Here is a 26,591-nt window from a genome sequence, read left to right on the forward strand (position 1 = left end):
TTTAAAGTGAAGTTTTTTTTTTAATTTTTACTTTATTAAATACTTAAGATTTTTTTATATTTTTATTAACATTTCTTTAATAAAAATCTTTGGTTTGTTTTTCATATTCTCTTTTTTTTGTATGTGTGTACTTCAAAAAAAGGAAATCGTCACTTTTATATATATAGTCATATTATAAAATTGATTTTAAAATTAAGGGGGAATTTTTCAATGGGGATTTTTAAGGATAAGGGAGGATATTTAAATATTAACATTATAAGTTAAAGAAAAAATAATAATAAACAAGGGCAGGAGTACTAACAAAACAAAAAATAATAATTATAATATGTTTTTTAAAAAATACTACAAATTAAAAAATAACTGAATGGTTATAAATTAGGAAAATAAAATAGATTAAAAATTAAATACATAATTTTGTTCGTTGTAATTTCATTTGTAATTTTTTTTTAATTTAAAGGAAATTTTGTAATTTCATTTGTTATTTTATAATTGTTTTTATATAATATAGAGGAAGTTTTGAACTATATAATTCTATGAATAGCAAGGTATTAAGGTTAAGTGTTTGGTGTTTTTCAATTTTAAATTAAATTTAGTCTACAAAAAATAAGGAAGGAAGGAAAAACAAAAATAAATTACATCTATGTATATACTTTTTTTGTTCTTGTAGTTAATTTTTTTTTTGTGTGGTTCATGTTCTCATTTATAAAGGTATAAAAAGTAGTTGTTTTGTTTTATATAATAGATAATAATTAAATAAATATGTATGTATATAAATTAGTTAATAAGCTTCCTTGTGAAGAAAAATAAGAAAACGATTGATTCTCCTCAGTCATTCTCCTCGGTTATTAATAGTTCATATTCCTGGGCGGCAAAACGATCCCAATCGGATGTCTGGAAAATAAGAAAATGGAAAAATAACATTTAAAATATATTCAAAGTAATATTGAAAAACTAATAACAATTACAAAAAGGGTATGCCAATTATTGTTACTCACATATTCATCTCTTTGCGAGGCAAATGGATCGCGCTGTTCATGATCCAAATATTTCTCCAAATTAAAGAAGGTATCGAAGAACACATGCGTCATTTTGCAATTTTTCAAATCACCCAATGTTATGGCATCCCGTCGCTTGGGTTTAATCATGTCCAGCATCTGGAAAAATTGGAAAAGTTGATTACAGATAAAATATCAAAAAAAGTTCCGTAAATTATATTGTAAATGGCGCCCAAATCGAGGTCGAAATGTTTTTAATTTTGTATTTTTTTGAAAATGGATTTAAATACTAAGAATACAATTTCTTGCTCTCGAGATCAACCCGTAAAAAATATCTTCTTAGATCACAAATTGAATTACAGAAAATTAAATTTCCATTTGAAAGATCTGGGATTCATCTATATATAAAAGAGCTTAGTGTGAAGTGAGTGAGTGACTGACAGATCATCGCCCAGACGAAACGGCTAATGCTAGAAGCTTGAAATTTTCAATGAGGGTTGCTGATGGTGTGTAGGCGCGAGATAAGGCTGGGTTTTTGGAAATTCGAACTAGAAGGGTACGAAAACTACTAAAATGTACCAAATATGGTACCCTTTGTATTAAGCGAACGGGAAGAGCTAGAATTCTGAAATTTGGAATGTGGGTCACTGGTGGAAAGTTAGAAAGATGTAGAAAAGGGTTTTTGGAAATTCGACCCATAAGTGTACTAAAAGTACTAAATTTAGTTCTAATTCTACATATATTGAACATATATAGCTAAAATCTTGAAATTTTATATAGAATACAGGTTGGGAAGTGGTGTTGATGTATAGAAATGGTTTAAGATTTTCGTACTTATGTTTTTTAAAAAGTACTAAATGGTACTAAATTTGGTACTATTTGCATTTTGTTGAGTGTATATAGATGGAATCCTGAAAATCGGAATTAGGACTGCTGTTGGAATACAGAATTGAGGTAGCTTTAAAAAATCGTACCTTTGTGTACGAAAAGTACTAAATTTAGACTTTGGTGGAACTAAAATTACTGTTGGAGAGTAAGATTGATGTAGTTTTAGAAATTCTGTTGAAGTGTAGTATTTAGCTATGGAGATAACTTTGGAAACTCGAATTGATGTGTACGAATAGTAATGGTACTAAATTTGGTGCAGGTTGGATTTCGGTTCACAGATGGAGCTGGAGTCTTGGGATTGGGAATTAAAATGACTGTTGCAGTGTAGAATTGAGGTAGTTTTGGAAATTTGTACTTATTGGTACGAAAAGTACTAACTGGTACTAAATATAGTACAATTTGGATTTTGCTTAAACGGATGAGCTTAAACCCTAAAATTTGGAATTCTGATTACTGCTGAAGACTACTGGGGTTTTGTGGTATGGAGGTAGTCTTGAAAATGTGTAATTATGTGTTCGAAAAGTACTTAATGGAAGTAAATCCGGAACCTGTACGTATTTGCTAAAATATATAATTGGAATTCTGATCTATTTATACCCTTCACCACACTGTGGTACAGAAATGATGCCATTGTGCATATGTTTGTAACAGGCAAAAGGAAACGAGATGGACCCATGGTTCCTTTTGAGAATATGCATAGAATCTCATTCTATGTCGATTTATGCATGTCCGCCTGTCTGTCAGTCTATCTGTCCATGTTAAATTGTAAACAAAGTGCAGGTCGCTTTTATGATCCTAATTGGATGAAATTTGGCATAGCTCACTTATTTGGCCCAATGTCGAACCCTATTGAAATTGGGAAAAATCGGTTCAGTTTTAGAATAGTTCCAATATATATTTTAATCCGATTTTAAGTAAATAGTGCACCAAACTCCCTATATATATATCCTTCGATTTACACGAAATTAGGCACAGCGAACTGAATTAAGTCGTGAAAATCGGTTCCGATTTAGATATAGCTCCCATATATAATTTCGTCCGATTTAATGTAAATGGTGTACCAAAGTCCCTGTATATCTTTCGACTTCCACGAAATTTTGCATGTGATACTTTACTACTTTCCTTACTGGTTTTAATCTGTTTAATGGAATTAAGAGACATTTCGGAAAATAGTGCTTCTGTGTATGAAGAGTACGAAATCGCAAATTATATTACAACAAATAATTTCCATATGAAATATTTTTTGTATTCCCTTTCCGCATACGAAGTAGCGGGCACTTTGCTAGTAACTTAATAATTCAATTATAATACTTCTGTTGCGAGAGGACGGATAATTAAAAAAATAAATATAAAGGTTCAATGCAAACAATAAATGGCGCCCAGGTGATCGAAGTCTTTAAGACAAAATTTCAAGAATTTCAGATCACATCGCACTAAAAGGCCTAGATCAACGATCTTATTTCAGTTTGGAAATTTTCGATGTGGTGGCGCCCATCGTGATTTCAAGTTTAAATAAATCTGAATGCCCAGATAACAAAACAATAAAGATTTGAACCGTGGTTACTATGGCTCCAGGCTATAAACTATTGTAGGTTGTATTGCAAAAAACATTTCGTATCTACAAGATGGCGCCCAATTTAGGGCCTGAGTTTAAAATTGAATAAAATTAGGATCATAATCTACTATAAGAACTTTTAAATTAAACCACTTTCGAATTAAAAGGAAGCAAAGCTCACAGATTATATGCGATGGAGGTCAGATCGAAGTCTCTAAACAATAAATTTCAGATCACATCACACTAAAAGGCCTAGATCGACTATCGGTCAACTCTAATCACAGTTTGAAAATCTTCTATGTGATGGTGCCCAACAATAAATATAACTGTCCAGATAAGATTTGAATTCTAATGTTATCCGACGTATTTGCATACAATCTACTTAACATCCAAAGGTTGCACAAAAACCGTTCTTCGGCAGAGAAAAACAGATCGATTTGGGGTCCCATTGCAAAGGTAAACATGATATTTGGCGCCCAATTTACCGTTCAGGAATGAGGTTGATACCAACATTCTATATGGCGCCCAACATGCGACTCTATTAAAGAAAATCGTTTTCGGGCGAAGAAAAGTGGGACTTAGATTGAGGATCGATTTGAGGTCACATTCCAAAGGTAAACATTATATTTGGTGCCCAATTTACCATTCAGGGATGATTTTGATACCAACATTCTATATGGCGCCCAACATTAGAACGTAGACGAAACTATTAAACAAAACCTTTTTCGGGTGAAGAAAAAACGGGACTTAGATTGAAGATCGATTTGAGGTCCCATTTCAAATGTGAACATGATATTTGGCGCCTAATTTACCGTTCAGGAATGAGGTTGGTACCAACATTCTATATGGCGCCCAACATTAGAACGAAAGCGAATCTCTTAAAAAAAATTAGAACATTCTAAGGCAATTTTATCTATATGCAAAAATTTGTATCATAGCAGAGCGCAAAAAAATCCCCCATCAAGTGAAGGAATCGCAACGATCCTTTTCTCCGACGTGTTATCTCTGTGGTGGATATGTCATCGCTTGTCACGATGACATTTTATGTAAATTTCCTGTCATTTCATAGAGATTGCCTCTTCAGGGTGAAGGTAGGTGAACTTATTTTTAATCATTTCCCCGTAAGACAAGTTTTCTTCAGGGGTTCCTTCTTGCTAGGATTTTTTCTTGCGATAATACGTCCGTACTCCGAAATCGTTCATTGGTATACGGTCAATGAACGGGAAGATCAAAAGGAAGGATTCGATCAAAAGGAACTAGGTGAAAGAGAGCAAAAAGAAATGACTTGAGCAAAGGGAACTAGATGAACGAAAGAAACTGAACTAGTACCGAACGTTCCTTTTGTGGAATAGTTCGTTTGAACATGTTCGTTTCGAAACGACACAACTCCATAAACCAGGCATGCTCGGCCATATACGCTACCGTAACTGAGGGTCGATGGGTAAACACATTATCTCTTTCTTTCTCTTTACGTCAGTCGTTTTTAATGGTTAATTCTCAGTTACGCTCGCACACACTTGCTCTCAATTTAATTTTGCCCAACACTGCCATAAACATAGGGGGTTTTATTATAAGAGAATATGGTCAATAGGGTCATGGATATTTACGTCTAATTTTGGCTCTAAATCTACGGGCAGGTTATCAGGCATATCATTGCTTACACTTTTCCGGAAATGACTACATCAGGTGGAATGCTTATGGTTCGGAGAAAGCAAAATATTATCTTCTTGTCTGGACATAAGTTCAATTATTTAGGAAGATGGTTCCTAAAGATTTTCTTCTTGTAAATCGATTTACTAAAGGTAGAAAAATTAAAAACAAATATTCGTAACTAGGTCCGCTGTAGCATTCGATTATATATTTAGATGCCTGGATATTAATAGAACGAACGAAACTTGCAATAAATCCTAACAATTTTTGAACCAAAAAATCCGGAACTTCAATAGCATAAATCTATTTAAAAAGTTGACGACTATCTTCCGGAACTTCAATCCCTTCCGTCTATATAAAAAAAATCATGACTATTTTCTATTTAAAAATGTGCATAACAACAACTTTCAAAAATTTTCTTCACTCACCTGACACAAACAATCTTCAAATGGCAGCGATTCAATACCAATCGATTCCATACGCTGTTGTTGCTCCTCATAGAAATATTCCAATTCATACATTGAAATCACGCCATCACCATCGATATCCATGCAACGGAACCAATACTCAATGGCGGTTGGCGTGCGTTTATCCTCTTCGGATAGTAGGAACCAAACAAAATCGGAATATGACATTTTTGGTTCATCATCGGGATTCTTTTTATTATCACTGCGTGTAACACAACCCGAAAAGATACGCTCCACAATACGTGTAGACAAGGCGTGATCACTGTGCCTTGCCAAATCATCCTGATTGATGAGCAGATCATGATCTTTATCCAATTCCCAGAATTTACAATAGATGACATAGAAATGTTCATAACTGAAATAGGCCATGATTTGATTGATATCGTCTTCCTCCTCCAAGAGGCCAATGACCTGCAAATAAAAGTAAAACAATTAGTTTTCCTTCTTTTTTTAATTCTATTTTAATCCTACCTCCAACAAATCGGATTTCTTCAATTCGGATATTGTAATTTTACCCGACCAGCTGCGATTTACATTATAAAATATCCGTGCTATGACCGTATGCACATATCTGGAATGGAATTCAGTGGCCTCCTTCAGAAAGGCCAAACCCGGATGTGTATCGACGACATCTTGTACCAAGGGTGCCAAATCTTCGGGTAAGATATAGGAACGCATACGCTGGCCTCGTGATAAAATATAGACAAAACGTGATGCCTCATCATGGCAATAGACATTCATTCTAAGGGGAGAGAGAACAACCGTTAAAATATGTTGTACAACATCCTGAAATTCTCCCGACTTACTGTTTCCAAAACTCCACAAACCGTTGGCGCTCAACCAGTCCCGAATTGCCCTGCTGACAGAACACCATTACCGGCATACGCCAATAGAATGGCAATCCGCAAATCTTTAAAATACGTGGCAGTTCATCACGAGTCACCTGATTATTGGGAAATGTATCGAACGCTGCCAAAATACCACGCAATGTCCGTTCCAAAGCAATTGTGGGCTGCGGCTTGCCATGGGGGAAATAGAATCTGTGAATGGTTGGGGATTTTTTAGTGTTAGGTTATGATGCAGATATATTGAGATGCAACTTACCTGGGAATATAAACGCTTTTGGTTGATCGAATTTCCCGCTGGAGTGATGTATGATCTGATGGTGGCGGCGGAGGTGTGGCATGTAATTTGGCCTATAAATATGGAAAGGAATATTTTTAATAAAAATTAAATTATATTACATTAAATTTTAGTAAAAGAGCGACAAACATCTCAAAGGAAGAATCGTCGATACCCTGACACTCAACATCCTGGTATGTCGGAAATTCTAATGGAGATAGGAATTATTTTCGATATAATAATATATGTGGACTGCATTATACGTTCCTGAATAATTTGAAAAATCTTACTGAAGCCTAAAATCGCCACCCTCCTTTTTAGTGGCGCCCAACATAACAGCTGAGATCTTTGTTCGGATATTGAATTCATATTTTTGCAATTATTGATTTTAGAATGCAAAATAGGAGTTCTGAGTACGGAAGTTCTCCAAACACCGATAAAAACATTGTTAATGGCGCCCAACAAGCGACTGAATTCAACTGACTGAATTCAAAAATTAATAATTTAAGAAAATACTTAAGATTGAAAACAAAAGCAGGAACCACAATTTTCCAAATTGAATTACAAATGGCGCCCGACGTACGGTCTAAGCGTGAGATTCAAATATTAAATTTATACATTACTACGGTGAAAAATTGCAGAGAAAAACTAAGTCTGAATTCCAAAAACTCTAAAGTCATGACCAGTATTATAAATCATATCCACCATTGCAGCCGGTGTCCAAAGTGGACCGTAGTGCAAAGTTCTTAACGGTTCAGAACGCTAAGTTCAAATTTTAGCCGTGCTCATCTGGATTCGAACCAAGGTTTCCAGAGCAACAATAATGTTGCTAAATTATTTAGCGTTCTGAACTATTACTTCCGAACTTCCTATGCTTGCTCACAATTATGAGCCGCTTTACCAATGCTTAATGGTGGGTGCGTAGGTTCTGACTTTCCTTTTCATTGCAAGACTTCGATCATTAAGCTCGACTCGAAAGAGAAAAAAAAATTACTTAAAAATTGGATATAACTTTGAAATTATATTTTTAAAATGATGTTCTCATTACCGAGGTATAAGAATAGAAAGATAAGGATTGGAAATGCGAAGACAACAAAAAAGTGAGGAAGAAGCTCTTAGTAAGAAGGTGGAAATAACCCAAGACATAATCATCAACTCCCAATAAGTTCGCTTGTTGGCAGGCAATTGAAGTTAAATATTTAACATGATTTTTCCAGTATCGAGTCATAATAATGGCGTCCAACGAGAGATTGAAGTAAGAAATTCCTTAAAAATGAGAACCGAAGCATGAATGACAAAACGATTACAACATAACGTTTGAGGTATTGGTCTATCGTTTCCTTGTAGTAAAAATCTCAGATCCAACTGCGAAAATTAGCTGGGATGAATCGGAAAAGCATGTATGCGTCCTAAGTCTTGTTCAAAATTAGAAAATGAGGATTGGATATTAGAAGGATAAGACTAACAATAGTGAGAAAGAAACTCCTAGTAAGAGGGAAGAGAGAACTCAAGGTACTCTCACCGACACCCAAGAAGTTCGTCTGTTCAGATAAACCTCTGGCTCTGATGGAGAAAATAATTAAAAGTAAAAGTACATATAGGCCTAATCCAGAAACCTTGGGCTATATCGTCTCAAGACTCAACCACATTAAAGAATGACTCAATAGGATAATCCTGAGCTTACCTTCCTTTCTCGAATGCGGCGAAGATAATTAGTTCTCTGACGGAGCGAAGAAGAAAAAACAAATTGTCCATCATCTGGTCAAAGCAGACTGTCTCCTGACAATCCCTTCACAGATGGTTACCATGCTGGGCTAAGTATCAAAAAGACGGGCCACGGAATCATCAGTAAAGTCTGCGAACGAGGAACATACTCATATTTGGAGTAAAGAGGGAACAGACTATACCGAATATACCATCGATGTATCCAAGGATAAGAAGACTGGCCACAGAATCATCAGTGAAGTCTGTGAACTGAGAAGAAACTTCTAGGTAAAATAAAAAGGTAGCCGAAGATACCATCGATTAATCTTTCTCGGAAGCCTCGAAGTGGATACGTTAGAGAAAAGTTTTCCATATCTGATACTAAGAGCAAGCGACTTCAACCCTAAGTCAATAGAAACTGCCTCGAGAATCCTTTAACAGATGCCTACCAAGCTGACGCAAGTATCAATAAGACGGGACACGGAATCATCAGTAAACACTTTGAACGGAGAAAAACTTCTATGTGAAATAAAGAGGTAACCGAATATACCATCAATGAATCCCAAGAAAGAAATTGATTGCGCCCATTCAGATAAGCCTCTACTAGAGTGAGATGGCATTTAAAACATCTCTAGATTAATGTGCATAAACGAATGTCTCTAATGATAACACTGAACTTCCCTTCCTTCCTCGGAAGCGACGAAGAGCATTAGTTTTCCGAAAGAAAAGTCAATTTCTAAACCTGCGAATGAGAAAAAAAGAGTTTTCCATCATCTGACAAAAAGAGCAAGCCGCTTCAAACCTAAGTCAAAGGAGACTACCTCCAGGAATCATTTAACAAGCTGACCCAACTATCAAGAAGATAGGCCACGGAATCGTCAATAAAGTTTATGAACGAGGAAGAAATTTCTAAGTGAAATAAAGGGGTAGCCGAATATGCCATCAATGAATCTCAAGAAGTCCGTCTATTGGAAGGTAATTGATTGTGGCCATTCAATTAAACCTCTACCAGAGTGAGTAGGAAATTCCTTCACTTGCGCAGTCGGCAAGCTAAATAAAGAGATCCACATGGATGTCAAAAAGGCATCTAACAACAAGATCCTGGATCACCTTCGGCAAGAAGAGTATCCATATTTTAATAAGATGCGATTTAAAAAGGGACTATCGTAGCGTAGATATCGAGTTGTAGTATATAGTATATAGTTTGCCATACTACAAACCGATAGGCCTTCCAGCAGGAAACATTCTTTCGAAGTCTTTTCCCCCCTTCAAAGGAAATGTATCCGAGGCCCCTGACATTATAATTACAGGAGAGGCCCCTGACGCCACCCAGAGGAAAATGGCAACACTAAATAAGCAAGGACATGAACCACTGCAAAAAACTCAAAGAGTTGTTGTTTCTATGTAACGATAGGTGGTATAGAAACAAACAGCGGATGTGTACAAATTCATTCAAAGTCGTTTTCCCCCTTCGGGAGAAATACAAACGAAGGCCACCTGGCATTCTAATAACCAGCCTCGGCAACAGCATGTACACATTAGGAAAAAATAGGATTAAAATGAGATAGCGCCACCCAGAGGAAAATTGCAACACCAACAAAGCAAGGACCTCAACTAAACTCAAGTAGATTTTGATAGGTGGTAGATGTTGATAGGATGCAAATTCTAATATTAATTTTGATAACTGAACTATTATTAATGACCAACATTATTGTGAGGGTTTTGAGATAAGGCTAAAGAAGATTAGTTTGAGTGGTTCTTAAAGATAAATATATTTTACAATAAAATCAGAAATTTAAGTAACAACGAATCGGTAGGTTGGGTTCATTTCCATATAGTCATTTAACCATTTCGTTCAATAATTCCTTTTAGTACCATATTTATGTTTACATGTCAGTTTATTCGTCAATGAACGGAAAGATCTGGATGAACGATTTGAACCAAAAGGAACTAGTTCAAAGAGAGCAAAAATGAACGAATGAAGCAAAAGGAACTAATGAACGAAAGAACCGGACCTAATTTCTTTGAACTAGTTCCGTCCGGAACGATCCATCTCTACTGAGGATATAGAACAAAAATATCAATGAATTAACCGCGAAACGCGTAAAGTTTTTCATAGAAATTGTACCATTCTAGAAATGAAATATACCTTCGAAAAAATTGTGGAAGTCCCACCTTAAATCGTTTCACCCCAATACACACTGCTTTGAAAATACTACGCAAATGAATCAGTTTTCGGAAGATAATAAACAAAATTCGCTTTACCTAATTTTGCAAATGAAATTTGGCAATTATTTAAGGTGAAACAATCGACATTCTGAGTGTGTGTGTATAGAAGAGGTGCGTGAGCTAACACCCACGTGTTAGCTGACACTTCATAACGCAAAAAAAACCAATTTCAAAAACTGGATTCATAGAAATAGCTCAATAAAGGCAAAAAGCAAGAAACAAAGAAAATAATTAGTTTCAGATTGTAGTTCAGTATTCATTCGATGTTGTTGTTGCAAATCAATGTATTTCTTTGTTTTGTGATGGTATTTGTTGTTGTTGGTGTTCACAAAAAAATTTTGAAATTTAATTGAATTATTTGAAAAGTATGCCAACTATTTGCCTTTGTTATGATGTTGTGTGATAAATGATGGGCTGAAACGATTTTTTCTGTAATACAACAGAGAGGAAGAGGAGAATGGTAGAATCGAAAATTAAATCAACATATTTTGGATTATAACTCTATCAGCACGGATAAATGGGGATGAGGTTAACTGGTATTAATGAGAATGGCGCCCAACGTAATACAGCGTATGTATACAATGAATTATTTTTAAATATTTTCTAACTTGCAACCTGAATTCTAGGGGAGGAGGAAGAATATGTTTAAAGTGATTTTCGAATAGTTGCAAAAAAGAGGACTTCATCGTTCTGCAGATAAAATGCATCCAAAGTCCCTGATATTCTAATGAACAACCGGCATCAGTATAAAAGCATAAGGATTACTCAAAAATATCAATGAGAGGAAAAAGCTCTACCCAGAGGAAATACGCAAGGGTCTCTCCAACTGCTAGAATATTAGTTCGTCTGAAAAGGCTTCTTCGTTTTCAGCTCATCTATAGAGACTCCTTGATCCGTAAACTCAGAGCTTCAGAAACGAACGACGTGGCTTTTTTTTTTTTGAAAATGACGCCCAAAGTGTTTTAGAACCAAGATAGATATATTCAGTTATTACCTCCTTGAGTGGTATAAAGACGGCTGGTCCTTCCGATCATCACTGACCAAAAATACTAATTCAACTCCCTGTCATCTATAGAGATTCCCTGGTCTTCAGCTCGTAAATGTAGACGCCTTGACCTTTAGCTCGTCTATAAGGGTCCGTGTTTCATTACCACGTCTGTAAAGATCTGTCCCTTCAGCAAGTCTATACAGACTCCCTGACCCAGAGGAAATATGCAAGGACCTGTACCACTGCTAGACAACGTTAGATGGCAGCCCTATCACCTAGGACAGGTTGCAGCAGACCGATGAAGTACTTAATAAATACAGGGACTAATCGAATAGGATAGCGATGCTTTGAGGGAGCCTAATGCTTCAAAAGGAGTAAAAGGAAAATAGATGATTCAGATTGATTCGTTAACGAATTTCAAAGTCCTTGGAAAGCTGGTAGCACTCTTTGCCTCAACATGTGAGAAAAAAACTATACATGTTGAGGAAGATAGGCATTCCAAAGGAACATTTCTCTTGTAATTCTATGTGTCCAATGTTGAATTTTTCAAAATTGGAAATAATACCCTGTACCATAGTATGGGAATGGGTATAAAAAAAGACAATTGGAGAAGAGGAAGGCAACTCCTAACAGAAGGGAGCTGAAGACACCATCATACACTTCAATAAAAAAATAAATCTGAAGAAAAACTGGTGATGATAACTGAAACAGCTGTTCTGGCGCCCAACGTATATAAAAACAACTAAAACATCTAACCGACTTTCATACACACCCAAATGTTGACCTTTAAATATGTTACCTTTGATGACAACATAAAGAACAAACTTATTTTTAATACGCGGATCAATTACGATTATCTGGCGCCCAAAGAGAGTGACGTAGATATTTGAGATCCCTGAGTTAAATTTTATTTATTATCTCTCTCTCTTTCTCCCTTATAAATATAAAACTCAACTGCATTCCAGTGAAACTCTATCCATCTTCCTAACGACTTTGGATAAAAATTTAGCGAAAATGCTGGTTTTCCGAACGTGGCCTACCACCCACAATTTTTCCATAAACAAATATTATATATTGCAGATGATTCATAATTTTTTTTTCAATATTCGTACTTGTCTTCTGTTTTTCGCTTACATATATTTTTCTTTTTTGGAAAATATCCCAAATCCAAACAACAGTCAAAAGTTTATTGACATTTCAATTAGCTGAACCAACGGCCATCTGAAATATTCCAAAGTTTATTGAAAAATTCATGCAGAATATCAATATTAATCTATTAACAACTCATGGCGAATAAACAAATTTAAAAATTAAAAAAATATTGAAAATACAATTTCAAAAATTCAATTTTAATTTTGCAAAAAAGAAGAGTTGATTGATTTCAGAATCAAATGACAATGGAATTTTATTGGAAAATGGCGCCCAACGTATAATAGTAGGACAAGGCCGATTACTTGGTTGCTCAATTCACCTTCAGATCAATAAATTTTAGAAAGGATAATTGGTTCCTCAACACTTCTAATAACCTCTCGGAGTTTTTCATTACGTCCATATGGATTTTTTTTGAAGGCTTAGAGCTCTTATTTATAGACTCACAATTTTATTGAAAATGGCGCACAACATAAAATACAAAGGTTTTTTGGTTGCTTAACTCTCCTTCAGGTCAGTAAATACTCTAAAGGATAATTCTTTCCCCAGCACTTCTAATAAGCTCTCAGGCTTTTCAGACCGTCTGTATAATATTATTGGACCCTTCCACCTTTTATATAGACTCACAAAGATCGTCAATGTAAAATGTTGTCTGTAAAAAGACGAAGGTCCACAGGAAGTCTATAAAGAATAACATGCACTAGTCTGCAAAGAGTCATTTTAGCTCGTCTGGGCCTACGGGTCTATAGGTTCTATAAAGTCTACCTAAACCTATATCTCCCGGGACTTCAGCTCATCAACAACTCGCAGACTCCTGCTTATATATAAAGCCACCCTAAACCTTTAGCTTGTCTGTTAATACTTCCTGGCGCTTCAGTTCTATACTGACTCTTAGCATCACGTCGGTCATAAAGACGCCCTTCAACATGTCTACAAAACCTCGTCTGTAAAAACATCTTTGATTCTGTCTACAAAAATATCCAATTATTTATAATTGGGTGGTTCCGTAATATTTTAGTTCGATTTATTTTAGTACTATTCGGCAAATCAATACTAGGTTCGGTACTTTCATTCATTTTGCTCCAATAGTTCCTTTTGGGTTCTTTTGAAAATTGTTCGTAAATATAAAGACACCTTGTCCTTTCAGTTCATCTATGAAGACTACATGATCCTTCAGCTCTTCTATAAAGACTGACTGAGCTTCATCTAATCTAAAATTGCTCCCTGAACTTCAGTTCGTCTATAAGGACAGTGTTGATGGATTTCAGAAATGGATGACTTCTTTTAAGAAAATGGCGACCAATGTATTTTAAAATCAAGACAGTTGTATTCAGCTATTATCTCCTTGAAAGCTATAGAACCTCCCTAGCGCTTGTGATTATCAATGACCAAAAGAAATATCTAAAAATACTATTTTTGGCTTGTCTAAAAGAGTCCCTTTACCTAGACTTCCTACTTTAACTCGTCTATAAAACTCCCTGGCCCTTCAGAACGTCCACGAAGACTATCTAATCATTTAAGACTCCCTGAACTCCAGTATAAAAGCCTTCTGCTATTTTTTATTTTGTCCACCATTATATATTTAGGAGAATTGATTACAAAAATCAAATGGCGCCCAACATTTTTAGGATCCATACATATTTATTCAATTCTCCTTGAGCGCTATAAACACTCCCCACTCCTTGCGTTTGTCACTAACCAAAAAAAAAGTCGTCTATACAGTTTTTCCAGATCAGATTCCCAGCTTCAGCTCGTCTAGATTCCCAGGTTCAGCTCGTCTAGAAAAACCACGATCCTTTAGCTTGCCTATATAGACTCCCCGACCTTCAGATAGTGTATTAGGAATATCCGAAGTTCAGCTCACCTAAAATACACCCCGATACATGGTGAGATCGCCTAACAGGACACCCTGAGCTTCAGTGCGTTTATAATGGGATCCTGAACTTCAGTTCGTCTCTAGAGACTCCCTGGGCTCCAGATTGTCTATAAAGACCTCCTGATAATAATTCCCTGATCTTCTGGGCTGTAGCTTGCTTTTAAAGACACCCTGAGCTTCAGGAATGCATGCCCAATGATTGGAAACTCAGCATCCTGGGCTGCAGCTTGCTTTTAAATACACCCTGAGCTTCAGGAATGCATGCCCAATAATTGGAACCTCAGCATCCTGTGTTTTGTGCACAAAAAAAGCATATAAATTGCCATCCAGCGTGCTGTGTGAACGACTAAAGCCAATGGTAAATGACATTATCGGACCATACCAATGCGGCTTCAGGCCTGGCAAATGCACCATTGACCAGATTTTCACTCTGCGCCAGATCCTGGAAAAGACCCACGAAAAAACACATGAACACATTCTACCTATTCGTCGACTACAAAGCCGCATTCCACAGCCCTATCCGTTCAGAGGTGTTTAAAGCCATGTCTGCGTTTGGTATTCCCGCAAAATTAACTTTAACTGGAACAATGTCAGCTGTTAAAGTAGGAAAGGACCTCTCGAAGCCCTTCAATACCGAACGAGGATTCAGACAAGGTGACAGTTAGTCGTGTGACCTGTTCAACATCCTGCTGGAAAAAGTCATACGAGACTTTTCCGACGACATAATGGGTCGAACATTGCTAGCGGTAACTGCCACATTCTAACGAATTGAGAAGGAGTCTGCTAAAGTGGGACTGGCAGTAAATGGCGAAAAGACCAAGCTGATGTTATAAAAGCGCAAGACGTCCAGTAGACTCGAACTAACTGTGGAACTTGAAAACTACAGCTTCGAGGTAGTGAATGATTTATATACCACGCTAACGACATAAACAAAACTAATAACATCGGCTGTGAAATCCGGAATAGTGTTGCCCAACAGATGCTACTATGGTTTGAGTAAGCAATTCAAAAGCAAGGTCATCTCTCGCCAGACTAAACACACACTCTACAAGATATACCGGTGCTGTTGTATGGATCTGAAGCATGGGTACTTGCGCAAACAGATGAGGCAGCTCTTAGAGTGTTTGAGAGAAAATTTCTCCTGAAGATATATGGGCCGATCTGCGTCGTTGGTGAATATCGCCGTCGAATGAACCATGAGCTATATAATCTATTCTCAGACATTGACATAATCAGACGGATCGAGCTGCAGAGACTACGTTGGCCACGCCATCTTATGAGAATGGACGAATATGCCCTAGCTCAAAAGGCATATAAAAGCGAACCAAGTAATGATTCACGCTGAAGGGGAAGGCCGATGGAAAGATCAAGTAGAAGACAGTAACTCGGAAAATGGTCTTTCAAATTGGATGAGATGCGTACAAGACCGACGTGCCTGGAAATCATTTAAGCCCGGCATATGGAAAACCCGTTCTGTCATAAGCCAGCTAAGTAAAGTAAGTAATAGCTTCAGCTCATCTATAAACACTTCCTGAGCTTCAGCTCGCCTAAAAAGACTCCCTGCCTCTAGTCTCAAAATTAAATGTTAATGAAATTAATGTCGCCAAACAGCAACACCCACAATACAGGTAGTTTCCGAATCTGAGTAAAATTAATGACAACAACATCACCATTAGTATTTAGCACTTAACTTGTAGAATTATAGTTCGTGATTATGATCTCGTATTTTTTTTTGTTCTGTTCGTTACCGCAAATTTATTTGTTTCAATAAAATGTTTTGCTTTTGGGCATGAATTGTTGTTTCAGTTTTCTGTTAAAATCTATTTCGAAAATGCCAGAGTAATAAAAACAAAAACAACAACAGCAGCAACAAGAACATCGTGTTCAACAAAACCCCCACACACAAAGTGTCAGCTGCGTCATCACTGACAGACAGTTAAGGCGTCGTCGAATTCACTTAAAATAGACGAAGACGACGTTTTTAAATGTTTGCTTTTCTGGTGGGGGAAGGAAGGAGGGGAAGGACGTTTTGAGATGGTGGCAAGAGGCAAATGAAATTTTGTAGTAAAGAATCTCACTGTGAGGTGCTGAAATATAATAAAAACCAAAAAATACATAGGTCAGATAAACACTAAAACATACACAAACGTAAACACACACTTATACATGGTGATCATCCATTCAGTGTGGTTGTTTATGGGGCTGTCCTTCTGACGATCGGTCGTATTCTCTATCTGTCTGTCCGTTTGTATTTACTCAGTAGGTGAATGAAATAATCTTTCAGGGTCAAGATATAAAATAAACAGTTTTTGTTTCGTAGAAACTTGTTTATTTATTCGCTCGTTCGACTATTCATTCTTTCACGATCATACCTTATGGCCGGAATAAAATTTCGAATCTTATGAACTAATCCTCACGAAAGAAATTAATTAATTTACGAGAAATTATATGTCGATTGTTGTTGCTGTTGTTGCGATGAATTCATTTCATGTTCTATATATGACAGTTGTGAGACCCTGATATGTGTCATAGGTCAGTTTCATTAACCGATTCGATGTGACGACGACAACGCCAAAGATGCTTTGCTGCCGCTTTCAAATCAACTTTCGTGAGAGATGATGAGAGCTGACAAGCATTTGGCATTTCAAATCGAAAATAATTCAAAATCATATCATAGTATATTTTTGTTTTATTTTCTTCTATTGTTATTGTAGTTGTTGTTGTTTTTGTTTGTTCTAATTTGATTGAAATTGCACATTTGGTGGGAATTTTTGAAATTTTATTAAATTAATTGCAATTAAGAAACTTTTGAAATAAATTAAATGATAACATAAATAAAAGTGTTGTATGGGCGTGGGGGAAGGGTGACATGGACGGGAAGGGTGACATGGACGGAATCTTTATAAACCAGCTACAGAGAGTTTAACCGAAGGCCTAGGACCTAATAGCTGAAACTAAGAAAGTCTTTCGTACAAGAATTAAAGGCCTGGGAGTCTTCATGGACAAGCTGAAGCTCATAGCAGCTCATAGAACTGAGCAGCCTTTATAATCGAAACGATACTCATATAGTCTTTCTTAAAGAAGTGAAGACCTCGGAGTCTTAATGGACGAACTGAAGACCTCGGAGCCTTAATGGACGAACTATCGACCTGGGAGCCTTCATAGACAAGCTGTAGTTCAGATCGATTTTATAGACAATGTGAAGATTAGGAAGACTTTATAAATAAACTGAAGCGCCTTAAAGCCTTTATAATGGAGCTGAGGCTCAGAGAGTCTTTCATAGAAGAAATGGTCTAGGAGTCTTTATGGACGAGCTGAAAGGCCAGGGTACCATTTTAATCGAGTTGGGACTCTATGTGGACGAGTTGAATGGTCAGGGAACCACTTTGTTCGCCTAAAAGGACACTCTGAGTGTCAGTGCGTTTATAAAGGGATCCTGAAATTCAGTTTGACTGTAAAGACTCACTGGGCTTCAGATTGTCTATATCTTATCTTTACATGCTAGATACAGACAGTTTAACCGAAGGCCTAGGACCTCTGGTCTAATAGCTGAAGCTAAGAAAGTAATTCGTATTAAAGGTCTGGGAGTCTTCATGGACGAGGTGAAGCTCATAGACTTTTTCATGATGGTCTGGAAGTCAGCTACTGAAGGACTGCGCAGGTGATGCTCAGATAGTAGTTCTAAAAGAACTGAAGAAATCAGAGTGTTGATGGACGAACTAAAGACCTTCGTAGACAAGTTGTTTATCAGGAAGACTTTATAGTCGAAATGAAGATTATAGACGAGTTAAAGCTCCTTGAAGACTCTATAATCGAGCTGAAGATCAGAGAGTCTTTCATAGAAGAAATGAAAGTCTGGAAGTCTATATGGACGAGCTGAAGGGCCAGGGAACCTTTTTTGTCGTGTTAAGAATATCCCAACTCCCCTCATTTTCAGTTCGCCTAAAAGGAACCCTGAGTATCAGAGCATTTATAAAAGCATCCTTAAATTCAGTTTGTTTGCAAAGGACTACCTGGGCTTTAGATTGTCTAAAACGATTTCCTGAGCTTTACAATAACGCCTTGACCTTTAATTTACTTATGAAGATACCCTAAGCATATGTTCGCCTAAAAATACATTCTGAGCTGTAGCTCGCTTATAAACACACGCTCAGCTTCAGCTCATCTATAAACACTACCTGAGCTTCAGCACCCCTATAAAAACTCCTAGAGGTATATTAAGAATATTTGAGCTCCTCTCACTTTCAATTCGCCTAAAAAGGACACCCTAAGTATCAGTGCGTTTATAAAGGGATTGTCTGTAAAGACTCCCTGTCTTCACATTGTCTATAACGATTTCCTGAACTTCCGTTCACCTATAATAACACGCTGAGCTTCTCTGATCCTTCTGTTCGCTTACAAGGATATTCAAAGCTTCAGTTCGCCAAAAAAAAAAAAAATACATTCTGAGCTAAAGTTCGCTTATAAACACACCCTGAGGTTCAGCTCATCTATAAACACTCCCTGAGCTTATACTTTATACTTCCTTATACTTCCGGGTGACTTTATAAAAGAACTGAAGCTCAGATAGTCTTTCATTGAAGATCTGAGGACTTGGTAGTCTTTATGAACAAGCTGAAGGGCTAAGTAGTCTTTAGAGTCTAGATGAAGCTCAGATAGTCTTTCATAAAAGAACTGAAGGCCTTAATAGACAAGCTTTCAAGATCTTTAGCTTAGCGAGACTTTCATAGTCGTTCTGAAAATAGCTAAGTAGCCTTTAGAGTCTAGATGAAGCTCAGATAGTCTTTCATAAAAGAACAGAAGACCTTAGTGTCTTTATAGACAAACTTTCAAGATCTTTAGCTTAGCGAGACTTTCATAGTCGATCTGAAAGCCTGTGAGTCTTTATAGTCGAGCGGAAACTCATTTAGTCTTTCATAGAAAAGCTGAAGACCTGAGAAGTGTCAAATATCATGAATAGAGCACCTGAAGTTCTGGGAGACGTGCTGAAGCTCAGCGATTCTTTATAGTGTGTGGAGGCAAGGAAGTTGTTATAAAATAAATTTAGATCAGTGAATCTTTCATAGAACAGCTGGAGAGGGTTACTGAGCCTTTACAAACGTAATGAAGCTCAGGGAGACTTTATAGACGAGCAGAAGACTTGGAAGCCTTTATAGATGAGCGGAAGGTCTGATAGTCTTTATAGGAGAGAAAGAAAATGTTTATGGATCAGTTGAATAGGGGGTCTTTATAAACAAACTGAATGTAGTCTTTATAGGCGAGCTGACGCTTAATTTTTTTATAAATCGACTATTTTATGAAAATGGCGCCCAACATTAAAAAGAAAAGAAAAAGAAAGTAAACGTTGTTAAATTCGGTCTTACTCAACGTTTTCTACCATTCACAACCAGCAGAAGGGGCTTATTATAGAAATGGCGGCCAACATTACATGGAAAAGAAGAAAAGCAAAAACATCGTTTATTTCGAGCTAAACAAACTTTTTATACCATCCTAAAATACCTAAAATCGGAGGCTATATCAAAAAATTGATCTTATTCTCTAAGAAAACTGAACTGAATGAAGTCTTTATAGAGTATATATACGTAATTTAGAAGGCAATGGTATATATGTTGGAGAACCTTTATAGGCGAGTTGATGCTTGGAATTTTTATATAAGTGGGCAGAAGTGTTATTTTATGAATATGGCGCCCAACAGTAAAAAATAAAAACGTTTATTTCGAGCTAAACAAACTTTTTATACCATCCTAAAATACCTAAAATCGGAGGCTCTATCAAAAAATTGATCTTTTCTTCTTTTATGAAAATGGCGCCCAACATTAAAAAAAATAAAAACGAGTAAAACGTTGTTAAATGGGTGGGTATAAATGAGCAGAAGGGGTATTTTTTTTTTTTTGAAAATGGCGTCCAACATTTCAAGGTAACGGAGAAACAGTGAAAACATCGTTTATTTCGACCTGACCGCACTTTTTATATCATCGCAACTATGAGGTGGGTATTCAAAATACATTAAATCGGAGTCTATATAAAAAATGGACAGAAGATGCTCTTATTTTCGAAGAAAACAAAGTACAAAATTCCACATACTTAGATGGATAGTTCAGCTACGTACAGTAACATACGAAAAATTCTGCGAAACCGTTATATGGGGGTTATAGAAAAATTTTGAAAACTTTCTGCGAATACGTTTTTTTACACACCAAGAATCCAAACTGGTCAATTACAGTCACTTTGGTTGAAAAATACGTATTGGTCCATCAAAATATCCGCAATGAGGCGGGGCCTTAGTACGCTGGCTATGTCAAAAAATTTACCAATTCTTACAGATTTTTGATAATATGTCCTTCAAACAAAAAGTAGTGTATTTTGTACCATAGCGAGGAAGTTTCTTTGAAGGGCCCTTAATAGAGTTGGTTGTTCCTATTGATGAGCTCAAGCAGGGACCTTTATATACGAGCGGTTTTTTTTATAGGCTAACTAAAGATGATTTGCTTGAAGTGTCCGTAAGACTAGCTATACTAGGGCAAGTAGTTTTTATAGACCAGCTTAGGGGTCAGGAAACATATTTTGGCAGTGTACGGTCGGAGAGAGTCTGAGGAGCCAATAAGGCCACCTGAAGGTCAGAGTTCTTTTATAGACGATTTGAAGAAGGCAATGTTTATGGCCGTTATAGACGCTTTTGACCTCACATTAACGAGCTGCGGGATGTAGACATGTTAATAGAATGCAATTCACATCTGTATTAGAAAATGGCGCCCAACCATCCCATGTTAAAAACTTTTTCTTGTAGAACAAACCTCATATTTTTTTCTTTTACATTCACAACTGCATCGAAGTGGGGTAGTTGATTTTTGTCGTTATGATAGATGAAGGGCATGTGAGTCTATATAGTCAATCTGAATGACCTGCAGAAGAAATGAGTTCTTAAAGCTGGATATCATTATAAACATGCTAACGTGTTGCGAAATATAGACAATTTTAGAGTGGTTGAATTCACTTGATTTAATGAAAATGGCGCCCAATTTTTTGAAATGTAAAATTTCCCTTACTTTTCAAATAAACCTCGTATTTGTTTCATTCACACATCGACAGGTGCAACAAAGTGGGTTGCTAATTTATGTCGTTTTACTATTCTTGTTTAAATAATAATTATTTGTCATTGATAGTGATTGTTGTCATTTGTCTATGAAATGTCTATTTGTATACAAAAAAAAAACAAAAACAAATTAAATTTGCATAAAATTATGGACAAATATTCAGACATTGTCATACGCAAAGCTACGTTTAGACACGGGCAAAGCAAACAGCTTTTTGGAGAAGTATGTTCATACCACAAACAAGTATTTATGAAAGAAAAAAGTCTGAAACCATCGATAGTATCGATAGTTAGCGCGTACTATTTTTACTGGTCAAAGCAAATGTGAATAGCACTATTTAGGGGAATTCCCTTTATGTATAAGATCAATGTCTTTTTTTACACGGCTTCTTCTGGAACCAATCTACCGTGTAAAAACAGACTTAGGTGTAATTAAAAAATAATTGAAAAAACTATCAGACAAACTATGGAGAATTTTAATGAAGAATTCTCAAAATAAAAATCCCCAAATTCTTCTAACACAGATTTCAGATGTCTACATTCTTCGTTCAAGGCCATAACTTCATGTTTTCAAAAGTAATTTTTATAAAATTCTTTATTTTTTGTCAAAATTCCGACGGAAAAAGGAAACTTCTACCCTTACGATATGAATATGATTCCTTGAGGTTGTTTCCATATTTGAACAAATAACTGTTGTTTGTGTGTACCAATTGCTCCATAATTTCAAAACTTTGTTTCAACATACATTTCATTTTTGTATTTTACATTTTAGTTAATTTCATTCTCTGTTTATTTTCAATTCGCAATCCAATACCACATAATTGCGTTAATACGTTCACCAAAAAAAAAAAAAAAAAAGAACCAACAATACCCCCACGCAAAATACCTCCGCAATAGATATACAAACAAAAACAAAAAACTCAATTGTATTACCTTCCTGAGATTACTTAAGTTTCACTTGCTATTTTTTTGAATTGTTCGGCTAACCTCGGTTGTGAGAATTTCAAAATGTTTGTTGGTGTAAATAATTAAAATAAAATACTTTTGTTTTTATTATTTTTGAAAAAAGCAACAAAAAACTATTGGCAAACATTCAGTATTGAAATCAAAACCTAAAATATATAAATATACATATTTATGTATATCAATATCTGTTCATGATGGATCATTATTTTTTTTCAATGGTTCAAAATTATTTTTCTTTTTGTTGTAATTTTCAGCAATTTTTTATAGATTATTTGAAAAAATATTTGTTTGTGATTGATTTAAGGTATAATTGAGTGATTTGTTTAGACATTTGAGTTAATAAAAAAAAAAACAATTCAATTCATCGACGAAGAGGTGAGAGGGGTGGTGAGAATATGTTGTATGTTGTTTTATTTGAAAATACACAATTTGAAACAATAAAAATATTAATTTACAAATATGTTACCTAATAGTCGCCATGGGGCCCAAAATATTGGAAGAATATTCGAATAAATACAGGAACTAGCAAATTTATTCAAAATACTCTGGTTTGGTGCATATATGACGCTATTAGAAGTTTTTTATAGACAAGCAAATCATTTATTGGAAATGGCGCCCAACGTAAAAATGAAAGGGAAAACAAGTAAATGCGTCGTCAAATTCAGCCTGACCTGCAAAATGAGGTGGGCATACAAAATATCTATAATCGATTAATATTCTTTTATGGGAGCGGGCAGGATATGTTTTTATGCTCTAAAGAAACCAAGTACAAAATTCCAGACACTTTGGTTAGAAAATTAATCAAGAACATGAGGATAGCAAAAAATGAGACGGCACCTTTATATGGGGGCTATCTTACATATCTTGCAAATCATCCTCAAAATCCCGGAAAATACTATATTACAGCCATTGCGGTGGAAAAATGCTACAAAACCCTATGTGTGCAGTAAATGGGCGGAACTTAAATAGAACATTTTATGCAAGACTATGATTTTCTCTCTCAGAACTCGAAATGCCAAATTTCAGCCACTTTAATGGGAAAATGCGGATAAAATCTTCAATATACCAAAAATGGACCATTATATGGGAGCTATACCAAAAGGTGATTCGATATTGATAATTTTTGGTAGAAATCTATAGTACAAAATATCATATTAAAGGCGATTCGGTTGATAGATATACCCAAACTCCTCAAAATAACAAATATGGAATAAGGAGATTTCTTAAAGGCCCAAAGAAGCCATAGATTAAACAAAAAAATCAAGGAACTTAAAGGCGACGTTGATTTTTTAAATAATTTTTGAGAGGATCATAACAGAAGTTTGAGATTTTTTGAAGTGCCCGAAGAAGTCTTGGATTTTTTTGAGAAGCCCAAAGACGCGAAGACAATGTTTATTTTTGCTCTATAAGAAGGCGTAGATTTTTGAAGAGACTCAAAAAAGGCGTAGATTTTTCAAGAGGCCCGAAGAAAGCGTAAAATTTTTGAGAGGCCCGAAAAAGTGTTAGATTTTTTTTTGAGAAGCCTTAGTTTTTTTTTAGAAGCCCAAAGACGCCGAAAATTTTTTAAAGAATTTTTTTAAGACCAAATAAAGGCGTAGATTTTTTTAAAGATTTTACTTTTGGGTCTATAAGAAGGCGTATATTTTCAAAAGGCCCAAAGAAGACGCACATTTTTCAAGAGGCCCAAAGAAGGCATACATTTTTTGAAAAGCCAAAAGGAGGCGTAAAGGCCCGAAGAAGTCTTAGATTTTTTGATAAGCCCAAAGAATCTTAGATTTTTTAAAGACCCAAAGAAGGCGTCGATTTTTTTTAACGATTTTTCTTTTGGGTCTATAAGAAGGCGTAGATTTTTTCAAGAGGCCCAAACAAGCCGTAGATTTTTTGAAAAGCCCAAAGACGGCGAAGATTTTTTAAAGGAATTTTTTTTAAGACCAAAAGAAGGCGTAGATTTTTTTAAGATTTTTCAAAGACGGCGAAGATTTTTTAAAGGAATTTTTTTTAAGACCAAAAGAAGGCGTAGATTTTTTTAAGATTTTTCTTTTGGGTCGAAAAAGGCGTCGATGTTTTCAAGAGCATGGAAATCCTTTTCAAGCTGGGCTTATGGAACGAAAGTTCTGCCACAAGCCATCTAAGTAAGAGAGCGTAGATTTTAAATTTTTTCGGGGCCTATAAGAAAAGGATTTTTTCTTTGTTATATAGAAAAGAAGGCGTAAATCGTGGTCTAAAAGAAAAGGTGGATTTGTTTAAGTTTTTTTTGTTCATAAGAATACGTAGATTTTTAATAAAATAATAAATAAATAAAATGGCTCATTGGAAGTGGCGCTCAACCTAATTATTTAGCTGATCTTATGCCCATCTCGTCTACATTTAGACTAACTGGCCCTCCTAGTTGGGCGCCATTTCCAATTATCCATGTAGATTTCTTTAAAAAAAGTTTATTGGAACCATCAGCTCATTTTTAGAAATGTTCGTCTATACAAAATTCCTTAAGCGCGATCATGACGACCCATGGAGCTTCAGTTAAAAACATTTCCCACTTTATCTTGCGTATAAAGTGGCATTTAATTTGATTTGCACCATAAGTGAAACACAATGAGGTTGGGCGCCATTTTCAAAGAAAGTAGCCAACTTTTTGAATAATTCAGCTTACTGGAAACTTTACCCCATTTTTAGAAACATTCATCTATAGAACATTTGTTAATGTTCAACACTCAAATCTTCGAATTCTTCATATCTTCGGATCTTATATTCATCACGACTATAGTTAGACTCCCTGTCTCTTCAAGTTGGGCGCCATTTCCAATTATCACTTGTTAATTTCTTTATTTTTGGATAAATCTTTTTACTGGAACCTATAGCTCATTTCTAGAAACGTTCGTCCATATAAATTTGCTTAAGCGCGACCATGACGACCCATTAAGCTTCAGCTAAGAACATTTCCTACTTCATCTCGCCTATAGAGTGGTATTATATTTGATATTCACAACATCTTTGGCATTTTCGGTAGCCAACTTTTTTAAAGACTGCCTGTTTTTGGAACACGACCCAGCTCCGTTCCATAAGTTTATTGTATGTGAAAACCAAATGACGGATAAATCTTTTTTGGGCGCCATTTCTAGAAACGTTCGTCCATATAAATTTGCTTAAGCGCGACCATGACGACCCATTAAGCTTCAGCTAAGAACATTTCCTACTTCATCTCGCCTATAGAGTGGTATTATATTTGATATTCACAACATCTTTGGCTCGGTTTTAAAGACTGCCTGTTTTTGGGACGACCCAGCTCCGTTCCATAAGTTTATTGTATGACGTGAAAACCAAATGACGTTGGGCGCCATTTTCAAAGAAATAAACCTTTTTCCCAATAAACCTATTTTATGGAACCATTAGAACATTTCCAAAGAAATTAGTTGACTTTCCTTTTCCTATAATTTCTTGTTGTTGTTGAATTATCGCCCAAGGTGCTACAAATATCTAATTTTTTCCCGACATTCCTGATATGTTGGGGGATACACATTCTAATCAAAGTGTTTAATTTAATTACAAATTCAATGTTAATTTATTACCACAAAAAACAACAACAAATAAAACAAAAATCGCACACATCTCAAATCGTGTCAGACCTTACTCTAATAATTGCCTTTGCTGTGATCATGATGCTAATGATGACCATAACTTTGGTATAGCCACAAGCCCAGCATTGCTTCCCAATGCAGTCATGACCTAAAAATGGCAATGATGATGTAGCGCCATGGTTTGTGTTGCCTTGTGATTAGGTCATATCCATTTCTCAACCTAGCTGTCTTCCTATAGCAGCTATCAAGCCAGCCAGCCCGTTCTCCAACAGAATGGGTATGGGGGAATAAATTGTTGGAGTCTGTGAGTAATACCAGCAGAGCTACAACACAC

At 35.8% G+C, this 26,591-nt stretch overlaps 1 protein-coding gene across 1 annotated transcript in view; it reads right to left on the reverse strand.

Moving 5' to 3' along the window:
- Positions 1–825: 825 nt before the first annotated feature.
- LOC133328934 (serine/threonine-protein phosphatase 2A regulatory subunit B'' subunit alpha) overlaps positions 826–26,591 on the reverse strand; it is a 35,651-nt gene continuing 9,885 nt past the window's right edge. Inside the window, exons 3-8 of the mRNA XM_061537444.1 lie at positions 6,660–6,751; positions 6,362–6,595; positions 6,027–6,297; positions 5,517–5,966; positions 996–1,154; positions 826–891 (exon numbers count right to left, since the gene is read on the reverse strand). Coding sequence (XP_061393428.1) covers positions 826–891; positions 996–1,154; positions 5,517–5,966; positions 6,027–6,297; positions 6,362–6,595; positions 6,660–6,751 — 1,272 coding nt within the window. The remainder of the gene's footprint in view (positions 892–995; positions 1,155–5,516; positions 5,967–6,026; positions 6,298–6,361; positions 6,596–6,659; positions 6,752–26,591) is intronic.

The sequence above is a fragment of the Musca vetustissima genome, unplaced genomic scaffold (assembly GCF_032173495.1).
Source record: "Musca vetustissima isolate MV318-11 ecotype Yass unplaced genomic scaffold, APGP_CSIRO_Mvet_v1 utg38424, whole genome shotgun sequence".
Lineage (NCBI taxonomy): Eukaryota > Metazoa > Arthropoda > Insecta > Diptera > Muscidae > Musca > Musca vetustissima.